The sequence below is a fragment of the Condylura cristata genome, unplaced genomic scaffold, assembly GCF_000260355.1.
Source record: "Condylura cristata isolate star-nosed mole 26May11 unplaced genomic scaffold, ConCri1.0 scaffold00017, whole genome shotgun sequence".
In the NCBI taxonomy this organism is placed as follows: domain Eukaryota; kingdom Metazoa; phylum Chordata; class Mammalia; order Eulipotyphla; family Talpidae; genus Condylura; species Condylura cristata.
In genome coordinates this window covers 4,366,454-4,377,631 of record NW_004567118.1, presented here as the reverse complement: position 1 = coordinate 4,377,631, position 11,178 = coordinate 4,366,454, and the positions used below count along the sequence as shown (strand labels likewise).

At 58.9% G+C, this 11,178-nt stretch overlaps 1 protein-coding gene across 1 annotated transcript; it reads left to right on the top strand.

The window, feature by feature from the left end:
• The first annotated feature begins 6 nt into the window (after nt 1–6).
• On the top strand, nt 7–10,645 carry IGFBP4 (insulin-like growth factor binding protein 4). The gene is made up of 4 exons (XM_004684221.2): nt 7–373; nt 6,602–6,759; nt 7,439–7,573; nt 9,537–10,645. Exons 1-4 carry the CDS (start codon nt 22–24, stop codon nt 9,669–9,671), a joined length of 780 nt encoding a protein of 259 aa, XP_004684278.1. The 5' UTR covers nt 7–21; the 3' UTR covers nt 9,672–10,645.
• Nucleotides 10,646–11,178: the final 533 nt, after the last annotated feature.

The following is an 11,178-nucleotide window of genomic DNA, read 5'->3' as shown; positions in this document are numbered from 1 at the left end:
GCGCCCCTTCCTCGCCCGGTCATGCTGCCCCTGTGCCTCGTGGCCGCGCTGCTGCTGGCCGCCGGGCCCGGGCCGAGCCTGGGCGACGAGGCCATCCACTGCCCGCCCTGCTCCGAGGAGAAGCTGGCGCGCTGCCGCCCCCCCGTGGGCTGCGAGGAGCTGGTGCGGGAGCCCGGCTGCGGCTGTTGCGCCACTTGCGCCCTGGCCAAAGGGATGCCCTGCGGGGTGTACACTCCCCGCTGCGGCTCGGGCCTGCGCTGCTACCCGCCCCGGGGGGTGGAGAAGCCCCTGCACACGCTGATGCACGGGCAAGGCGTGTGCATGGAGCTGGCGGAGATCGAGGCCATCCAGGAAAGTCTGCAGCAGCCCTCTGGTAAGGTGCCCCTCCTCGCACGTCCTTCCTCTTGTATTCCCCTCCCAGAACCCCGGTCCCATTCCGACTGCCCAAGAGGCCCCTGAAAATCCCCTGCGAGCAGAGAAGGCAGGTACGTGACAAGGCCCCGCTGCCCCGCTGCCGTGGGACAGGCTCAGCCCAGGAAACTGCTATCCAATCCCTGGCAGCCTGTTGCCACCATGGAGGAGGACTCTGCCCCGTCCTTCCTTCTCAAACCTCTCAGGAGTGCCCATTTGGGAGCAGAAGCCTCCATGGTAGTCCTGGCTGCTGGTGCCAGAGTGGAAAATTAAGTGACTTGGTCCAGCCCGACCCTCTCTCCCCCCAGAATGAGACATCTAGGGTCAGATGACCGAAGAATGAGGATGTGGTATGGGGGGCTTATGTTCTTGACCCAGGGACCTTCCCTCTCCTGGCCACAGGTGAACCTGCAGGGGTCAGAGAAGCCAGGGCTTGGCCTGTTGGCATTGAGGCAGGTGGAGTGGGAGATGCCTAGAGAGGGGTTTTGGTGGTGAGGGGCCTCGGAGGGGCCCTTCCCCAAAGCCAGCGCCAGCTCACCTAGCTGCTTGTGTTTTTGTCTTGGTGGGGGGTGGAGGGGTGGTGGACTGGGGGCAGAGGGCTTGCTGCCAAGCCTGCACCCTCCTGCCCTGGCTCTCAGGCACCCCCGCCCCTTTCTCCTGACAGGTGTTATTTGAGGTGGTAGAAGAAGCAAGTCTTGTCTTCAAGCTGAGAGCTGTGAAACCTGGGTGTGAGATGGGGGTAGTGGCTAGGAGCTGGGAGAGGCTTAGAAGGCCCTTTGCCCGAAAGGCCGTCCCCCTTCCGTCTCCCCTCCCGTCTCCCCTCCACTCTCCTTAGACTCTCTCCTACTCTCTGCCCTTCTTTCTCTGATTCTTTTGTTCTTCCCTACTGTGTTTCCCTACTGCTGCTTTCACTATCAGCATTTCCCTTTCCTCTGGAGCTTCTGCCCCTGTCAGTCTGTCTCACTCCTTGTTTTCTGTTTCTTCTCTCACTTTCATCTCAGCCTCTTTCTGAATCTCCCTCCTGTTCTTTTGCCTTTGTTTCTGTCTCTTTCTGTTTACTTTTGGAATGGCTCTGCCTTCTGCACCTCTGCCTCTGGCTTCTGGCTCCCTCCAGGCCCTGTGCCCTCTCCCTGTGCCCCTGTCTGTGCTGGTCTCTTTTCCTGGTGCTTGAAGCCGCCTCCATTGTCGCAGTCCGGATGCTGGGACTCAGCCCCAGCTTCCTGCCCTGGTCCCAGGCTGCTTCACTTCCTCAATCCTCTGCAGCTTGTTAGCGGGAGGAGAGCAGGATGCAGGGAAAACAGGAAGGAGGTGGACCCCGGGGGTCTGGCCTTGGGCCCCACGGCCCTTCCTGCTCCTGGGCAGTGAGAGATGGGTCAGCATAAAACATGTAAGAGAAATGCCAGGCTGGCGTCCGGCACATCTGGGAGGGAGTCCCGGGGGAGTAAGTCGCTGATCCTGGGGCAGAGATGCCAGTGCCGGTGGGAGAGGAGGGGCCCTGGCACCAGATGGGACTGGCAGCGAGGATAAGTCCTCGGATCCCTGGGCATAATGGGGCTCTTTCCCTTAATGTTCCTGGCTCCCGCTGGCAACGGGGTTCTGCCCAGGGCAAATGCTCCTTCTGGGTCGTTGCTAGCAGCCTTTTCCTCTCTCACCAATCTGAATGCAGCACGAAGAACCCTTGAGAGGGTCTTGGGTGCCCTTCCCTCCCTGACTAGGTGGGAACATCGTATCCTGTAGTGGAGAGAAAGCTGTTCCCCAAGGACTTTTGGGGGGGGCATGGCATGAACACTCTATGACTGTCCTATAGATTTCATGCAAACCAGCCTCAAAAGGTGCTTTAGCTCCCCTCTGGGTCACACAGCCCATTCGAAGACCCCTTTCCTCCCAGCCTGGTATCTAGGCCCCGAGGCTTGTCTGGGACTAGTTTGGAGAGGGTCAGGCTCTTCTACCTTTCCCTCCTGGCGTGAACTTCAGCTGGTAACTGGTGGTGGTGTGGGAGGGGGGGCGCTGCTACCCTCACTGGGTCCTGTTTACCCCCACTCCACTCTCCTGCAGGTCTTTCCCTTCTGTGTGTCCCCCTCCACCCCCGCCAGCCCCCTTCCACCGACTCTCCCAGCCCTTCTGTCTGCTTTCACTGCCAGAACAGGCCGTGGGGTAACACCGCTGCCCAGGCCACCAGAGGCGGGGTTGGTGTGGGACACGTGCGTCACAAGTCCGCGATTCTGCACCAGGGAGTTGACCCTTGACTCCTGGACTCTGGAGGGGTGGGCAGCGGGAAGGTCAGTGTTTGGCGGGGGGAGTACCTAAGCTGTCCCTTGGGCCCCTCTGGGACAGGGTTAGGGAACATGCGGACTGGGTTAATTTTTAGTCAGTGCAGCAAATATTGTCCCCCTTGCTTCAGTGCTGGGAATCTAGTCATGTCATGGGAACCGGCCTTCCCAGAAATTCTCTGCCCTAGGAGGGGGAGGAGGAGAAGCATGGCTGCTTGACATATTTTCTTTCATATTGGCAAAGCCAGGATTATTGGTGGTTTAGGTATCGGTGCCTTTCCATGTAAAGACAGAAGAGGCCCTTGAGACTTCTCTTCCCCTCCACCCAGTGTCTTCCTTTCTTCATCTATAAGATGGGGACTAGGCAAAAGGACTTGCCCCACAGGTTGGGGTGTCCAGTGTAGAGTAGGAGCTCAATACCTGGGAGCGATGATGAGGATGGCGGTGGAGAAGAAGCTAAGAGGATTTAAGTTGAAGCTTGGACTTTAGGGGACAATTGGGGGCCACTGAGAGGAGCTGAATGTAGATTTTGGGCTGCTCATGGGGGTGGGGGGCGAGGGGAGCAGGGTGAGCCAGCTGTCCTCTGCCTCTTTCATCTGAGGCTCCCAGCGTGCCTGGTGCTGAGGGCTACGCCGTGAACTCGTCCTTGAGGACTGGGCCCGGTTCACGGCACGAGTGGTCTTGGTTCCTCCTGTCTGAGCCAGAGGAAGACGACGGAAAATTCTTTCTTGCTGGGCAGGTAGAGATGCTCCAGATCAAAGCTGTAACTTCTGTGACTGGGTGGCTGGCCCATCCCCACCCAGGTTAACCCTGGTTGTCTCGATGGGGGAGGGCTTGGGGTGAAGGAGAATGAAACCAGGGAATGAAATCAGGGAGCAAGAAAGAGGAAGTTCCCTGCCTTTGACCATGAACTCTGCAGCCAGAGGTGCCAAGGTTGGGAAGCCTCTTCCGCCCCTGGGTGCCATCTCTTCCTCTTGCTGGAGCTCAGACCACGGTCTCCCTGGTGGCTGGGTGGTTAGCCTGGCTCCAAGGGCTGGAGGAGGTGACCTGACACCCCTGGAAACCCCACCTCCCAAACAAGCCATTCCCAGGTCAGGAGGTTGGACCTTTCAGGGGCTGGGTCTGACTCTGGCTCCCACTTTGAGGGGACCCCTCCAGGATAGATGTTTTTCTGGAGGGAACCCCCTGGGAGAGCAGCACAGGTGACTGTAACTCTGTGTGATCAGGGAAGTAACAAGCATATTGCCAGTTTGGGCGACAGACAGGCTAAGCGGAAGACCCTCACTCTCCCAAGTTCATTGCCTAGGGGTGGATTCTGGGGTGGGTCCCCCATCTGCCAGTGAAGCGAGGCTGGGTGAGGAAAAGTTACAGATTAAATGGAAAGTCAACAAGCCAGCGTGCATGTGGTGTGCCCTCCCGGGTCATGTGGTGTGTCTGCCCAGGTCAGCGTGCCCGAGGGTGTGCAGGCAGGCGTGGTGGCCGAGTGCATGTCTGCACACGTGATTGTGTGTTTGTGATTTTGGGGTTGTAGCCTGAGTGTGTCCGAGCAGGCTGAGGTGGTCTGCTTGCTCTGTGTAGGCGTGGCCTGGGGAGAGTAACTGAGCTCTCTCCCTGCCTGGCGGGTCTCACTGTGAGCTGTGCATGATCGAGGGCCGAGCGTGCTGGGCAGTGGGGGACCACAGTGGGGGTGGCCTTCCCCAGGCAGCCCTGCTCTGTGGGGTGGGCACCTACCAACCTAGCTGCACCTTCAGGCTTTCCAGGCCTTGGGCAGCCCCAAGGTTCAGTGAGGGGACCCCGTTGTTCTTACTGACATCTCCGAAGTGAAGGGATTCACGTTTCAGATACCCACAATTGACCCCCATGCATTAGTCATTTGTGAAGTTGACGGGTAAAACTCAGCACTGCAGGGTCTCGTCGCCATTGAACTTGCCCTCCAGAGATCTCTAGGTTGATCGGGAGCAACAATGTCTCCGTGCAAAGTGGTGCTCCCTTTGTGGTCATGAGAGGAAAGCAAGCTCAGGGAAAGACCGCGAGGTTTTCCAGGGTGCGAGGGCGCCCTGGGCTGTGGTGGACAGGTCCTGGCCTTTCCTCAGCAGGCTGGGCTGCTTTTGATTCCCTTTTTGCTGTGCTTTCAAGATTTGCCTCTAATCTCGTAGGTCCTCCGTTTCCCCTTTGCAGTCCCCAGCTCCAGCCCCCTCCACAAGTCTCTTGGCTTTGTGCAGAGTAAGCTTGGCTTCTTTCTCTCTGCCTCTCTCTCTCTCCTTTCTCCATCTTGGATCCTATTGGTCAGAAAGTTTCCCTGGGAAAGTCTTCAGGGAAGAGCCAAATTCCAGATTTTCCCCTCTGGTTCCTAATTGTGGGCTCAGGGCCCCTCTTCTTTTGCGTCTGGGCACATCCTGACTCTGAAAGTTATCAGCCCCTTGTTCTGCCCCCCGCCCCCGCGGGGGGCATCTTGCTCCAGGGTCTACTCTTTGCTTGGCCCCCAGGAATCTGATCTCATTTCTGAGACAGAAGTTCCCCGGGCCCCTTCTGGGGTGTTACACTCAGGAGGATGTGGTCTATCCGTCTGCTGTGTTTACTCCCCCCTTTGATTCTTTTCTTCTAAGTCCGTCTTCCACTCATCACGAAACCTTCTCCCCATCCTCGACTGATTTTCTAAACCCATAACCCGTGGTGCAGAATGTTTGCATTTCTTCCTGAGGGTCTAGATTCCTCCTTGTCTGGTTTCCCTTTATCTACATATTCTCTGCCCCATCCCCCCCACACCTTCCAGAACTAGGAGAAGAAAGAGAGCACCCACCCCCCAGCTAACTTTGGCGAGGCGGAAAAATACCATTTGACCCAGAGACAGCTCTGGGACCACTGCCATGCATGGAGGAACCTGCTAACTCCTCAGGAAAAAAAAATTTGACGCAAACCAGATGTAACCTTCTGTCTGCCTGCCAACATCTGGAATGCTGGCAGTGGCTTTGCACTCAGGCCGGCAGTGAGCTGCCAAGCCCAAGCATTTCAGAGGTGGTTGTGACCTGGGGTCCCCCAACCCCTTTCTCCAGCTCAGCCCTGCAGTCCTGGTTTTAGCTGCCTCAGGGAGAGAGGAGCAGCATCACCAGTCAGGGCCTCAGGAGGGGATTTTCAGATGAGTCTTCAGGAGACCCCAGGGAGAGGGTGCTGGGCCACGTTGGCTACCCCACCTCTGGGTCCCCAGCGCCCGGCTCTGGCTGGGGCCTGAAGTCCAAGGATGGGAGGCTTCGGGGATACTGAAGGGTGGGTGAGGGTGCTCTCTTGGTCCTGGGGCCACCCAGGTGTCACACACGTGTGTACACACACACACACACACACACACATACATGCTCTCACATGCGGGCATATGCAGCTGCTCCTACCCCACCCCTGTCTGGCCAATGGGGAGAGAACTTTGGGGCCAGATTTCTCATCACTCATGGAAACTCTGGTTCTGGCCATTTGGAAGAGGGTCAGCAGAGCCAACAGCCCTGGAGGTCCCTGATTGGCTGAGCCAGACGCCGAAAAGAGCAAGAAAGGAGACAGGAAGAGAGAGCAGGGGGAGGGGGGATGGTTGGAAGAGCTGAGTGGAGGGAGAGCAAGACTGGCCCCCTCCCACCCCCCAGCCTTAGACCTCCCTGCAGGGCCCAGGGGACTCTTCTGCTGTCTGGAGCTCCAGCTGGTGACTCATCTGAGGGCTGGCCTGGGTGGGGTGAGGGACAAGTCAAGGACTTCAAGAATATTCTCCTGAGGAGCTCTCGGGGAGTGGAGGGGAGACGGGTGCTGGGAGGGGTGCTTTCATTTCTTCCTCCCCTCAGGCCCCTGGGCCAAGATGGAGAAGGAAGGGGGCTGGAGGTTGGCTTTGTGGGCGGCCTCGTCCTTTGCTGTGCTCACCTCTGCCCGTCTTGACCCGCCTGCAGACAAGGACGAAGGCGACCACCCCAACAACAGCTTCAGCCCCTGCAGCGCCCATGACCGCAGGTGTCTGCAGAAGCACTTTGCCAAAATTCGAGACCGGAACGCCAACGGGGGCAAGATGAAGGTCGTCGGGGTGCCCCGGGAGGACATGCGGCCTGCGGTGAGACCTCCGGACCCACGTGCGCACGGGCAGCGGCGCACACGCACCCCGCCACCACCCACACGGGGCCCAGCCCACCAGCGGTGGATGCCCACCAGGGCCAGCTGCCCCTAAATGCGTCACAGGAGCCGCCGAGTCCTCATTCCTTTCTTTGAGGCTCCGTCCCTGCTTGTCGCTCGCAGACATCGGTACCGATTATGTGGCGGTTAGACGTACTTCTCCACTGCCAGTAAACAGGGGTGACCCCAAGCCTCCCGGTGTTTCTAGCCCTTCTCTTGGGTCCTGCACCCTAGGCCGTCTCGGGCAGTACAGGGTTAACTCTAGCCACAGCGGGGACCTTGCGCCCCCCTGCTCCGGGGTCTGGCTAAGGTCCTTGCTGAGCTCTAGATGTGATAGATTGCCAAGTCATTACTTTTATAATGTCATCTGTCCCCAAAGCCCCTTTCTCCACACGGTCCCTTCAGTTCACGCCCCTCCTTTTCCGAAGCTCTTCAGAAGTCCCGACGGTGTCCCCTGAACTAGAGCCCCTCCCTTCTCGCCTCCCCAGCTTCCAGGCCTCCCCAGCTTCCAGGCCTCGCGCCTCCGTTCAGGGCATGAGTCCTGGCCCGAGCCCGAGCCGGCCCTGGGCCTCCTGCCTCTTTCCTTCTGCGAGCATTTCCTCTCCTTCCTCCTCTCCCAGCCCCAGGGGTCCTGCCAGAGCGAGCTGCACCGGGCCCTGGAGCGGCTGGCCGCCTCGCAGAGCCGCACCCACGAGGACCTTTACATCATCCCCATCCCCAACTGTGACCGCAACGGCAACTTCCACCCCAAGCAGGTGGGTCTCCATCTCTGCTGCTCGCTTGGCCTCCGCACAGGGGTCCCCGCTTCTCCACGGGGTGGTCCAGGAGGGAGCTCTCAGGAAAGGGAGGCGTCCCGACTCCAGCCTCACCCCCAGCCTCGCCCCAGGCCCAGCAAAGCCCCCGCTAGCCTCAGCCTTAGCTCAGTTGCCCACCTTGCCGCTTTGGAGATGAGGCTGAGGCCGAGGGAGGGGTGAAGTCCAGCCCGGAGTCAGAATGAGTTCTCGGCTGGCGGCAGCCTGCCCGCCTCTCGGGCTATTTCCATCATGTCTGGAGCCAGCCTCCGTGCTTAGATGCAGCATCCTGCCAGCTCTGCCTCCCCGCACACCCCACCAGCCCGCCACACCCCACTCTGGGCCCACGGGCAGTTGTTCCTCACTGAGTGTCTGTGGCTTCATCTGGGAATGGGGGGCTTAGGGCATGAGCTGTTGAGGAGACACTCAGCGTGCTTCCCCCTGCTCCCGAGCAGAACAGCCAACCCTGATCCATCCAGGGTGGCCATAAAGCCACGTCTGACATGTGGAGATAGGAGCTCGGGGTGGAAACAGGGGGGAGGCGTGCAGGAAGGCCCGAGTGCAGAAACCTCTGTCCTCCTTCATGTCCTTGGAACATGGATTCCTGTAGAAGCAACCTCCTGGGAGGTTGCAGTTCAGTAAATTAGCTGCAGCTCGTCTCTGGCCTGTCATCTCCGGCCTTGTTGAAAGGGTGGCATATCTGGGCAGGGCCCTGGGTGCCTCATGCTCGGTGTGGCCTGGCGCTGTGGTCTGGACCTCCTTTTCCATTCTCTGTGGGTGCGCGCGCGCGCACACACACACACACACACACACACACACAGAGTCTCCCATTCCACACTCCAGAAAAATCCAAGGAGTGGGCCACTGTTTGGTCAACAGAGGCCTAGCTAGGAGGAGAGAGGCCGGCACAGGATTCCAGGGTGTCTCGTGGATGTTGGGGGGCATGCAACAAATGGGGGACAGCGAGTGCCCCCCTGGAAACCCGTGCCAAAGCTGTTTCCAACCTGTATCCCAGCATCGATTTTTGTCCTGGTTTCAATTTTAAAAACTTGTTTCCCTGATTAGAAGTATTGAATAGACTCTTAGCCATTTAGGTTCACAGAAACATCAAGCAGGAAGCACAGTCCCCTGCGCTCCCCGCTCCGGCTCCCATGGCCCGTCGGCCAGCCTGGCGTCTGCTCCAGCCAGGAAGCCCGCGCAGAGCAGTTCCCTAACCCCAGGAGTAGGGTTACTGAAGGATTCGGCTTGGTGTTGTACAGTTCCGTGCATTTTCCTTCCCCCCGTGTTCATCCCACGGAAGTTGTGACTTCACTGCTGACCCCGGGTCCTGCGTGACTCTTGAGACGACGCCACTCTAGCCTGGCGCGCACCCTGAGCCTCGCCTTCCTGCTGTCCGCCGCCCCCGCCGGCGTCTAGCGCATCAGCCCCTCCGTCACCCCGACTGTGGCCTCTCTATCCCAGTTCTGTTTCTGACCTGGGCTCTTGCCTCCCTCCACCCAAGGTCTTTTTAGTCATAATTCTCAGTTCAACGGCAGTTCTCGCCCTGATTCTTCCCTAACTTTAAGAGCAAGTCCTGCACCCTGCCTGCTCTTAGCCATCATCCCATTCTGAAATCCCAGGCAGCCAGAACACACACTCACGCCGCCTCTGGCCAGAAGCCTCACCTTTCGCACTAGTGGCTCCTTCGCACCCCCGGGGCCCTCTCTCCCCTCCAGGTGGGCAGCAGGACCATTTCAAGAGCCTGCTTCCCCCAACTCTCTGGACCCCTCCTTCCTGACCGGGTTGTCCCTACTCCAGTGAGCGCAGAGGACCCCGCTCAAAGAGCCTCCGGCTGTAGAGGCTGTCTTGGAGCGCCGCCTGAGGTGGGGGCTGGGCTGGATTGGCCAGGCTGCCTGGGGACTGACCTCTCACACCCTTGTCTTGGCAGTGCCACCCGGCTCTGGACGGGCAGCGTGGCAAGTGCTGGTGTGTGGACCGGAAGACGGGAGTGAAGCTTCCGGGGGGCCTGGAGCCGAAGGGGGAGCTGGACTGCCACCAGTTGGCTGACAGCTTCCGCAAATGAGCCCTGCCAGCAGGCAGGGGACTCAGTGCCCCCTGCTACCCGCATCCCCTCGAGGCTGCAGAGCTGACCTGGAGCCTGAGTCTGAGTTTTGACTCTGCCTTGGGCCCAGGAGTTTCCCTTGGGTGTGTGTGTGAGTGTGTGTGCGCATGGGTGTGCTCTTAGGGTGAGCCAAACAAAGCCTGGGGGTGTCCTCTTCGGGCTTTGATAGCCTGAGAGGTCTGAGAGTAGCGATGGGGAGCCTGGTGTGTTCCCAGATCGATCCTGGATTCATTCATTCATTCATTCATTCATTCATTCATCTAAAAACATGTATTGACCACATACTACATGCCAGCCCTGGGGACTCTTATTCCAACTTCCTCTGATTTGGGCATGTGGGGCCAGTTCCTGTGAGGTGAGCATAAGCCGGTGAGAGAAGTCCCATTTCCAGAATCAGAGGAAGAATGTAGACATGTACTTGGCCATTGACCGCTCCCCGATCTAGTCAGAGGGTAGAGACTGTTGGGTGGCAGATGGCCCCGTGGTCAGGAGGCCCAGACCACCCCCCAAGCTCAGGCCTGCTGAGGGGAAGGGCCTGCAGAGACAGGTCCACCTGGGGCTGGCTGGCCACAGAGCACCTGCTTTGGGGAAGGGAGAGCACCAGAGGGAGATGCGGAGGACTGAGGCTGGAGGGAGCAAGGCCCATCTCTGGGCAGTCAGGGTGGGGAGGAGAACGGAGTGGGGGAGGGTGTGGCGGAGGGTGGCACCACCCTCTGGTGCCTGCTGGGCCCAGGTTGCCTCAGACTCCCTCCTCCACCTCAAAGTCATGAAGTGGAGATCCCCGCCTTCAGGCCTGTGGCTCTGTCTCTCTCCTTCCATCTCCATCTTCCCCTTGGCCTCCTTCCCCCCCTGGGCATTTTCTGGCCAGACTGGATGGAAGGAGACTTAAGGACCTACCAGCTGGCCATGATGTCTTATCTTTTTTTTTTTTTTTTTTTAACAAAAGAGAACAAAACAAAACAAAAATCTGAACAATTGTGTTTGGTTGATTTATTTATAGAGACAGGGATGCCCAGAGGTGGGGAGAGGGAGGAATGATGTGGCCCCCAGAGCTGTCCTACCAGGCCAGAAGACTGCAAAGGGTCCGTCTCTTCCACACAGTGTCTCTTTCTAGGGGGCCACCCTGTGCCCAAAGACTGTGCTGTCTGCTGGGACCCCAGTGAGCCAGCAGTGGCTGTCTGCAGGGGGAGAACAAGCGAGGGCAGCCCTGGGGGCCAGAACTATTCTGGGGTCAACTAGTGTGGCGCGGGGGCATTTCCTAGGGCATCAGATGGACTGGGTTTGCATCTGGATTTGATTTGTTCATCTCGTGTGGGGAGGAACTGCTCTGAAGTTGGGGAAAGGGGGTAAACTCTCCAGCACATTCCACAGCTCTGACTGCCCAGATTCCTGACGAGGGGGGAGGTGTGTGTTGAGATTTATTCGAGGGTTTGAGAGTGGGGGCATCTTTGGTCTGGCTGTCCTGGGC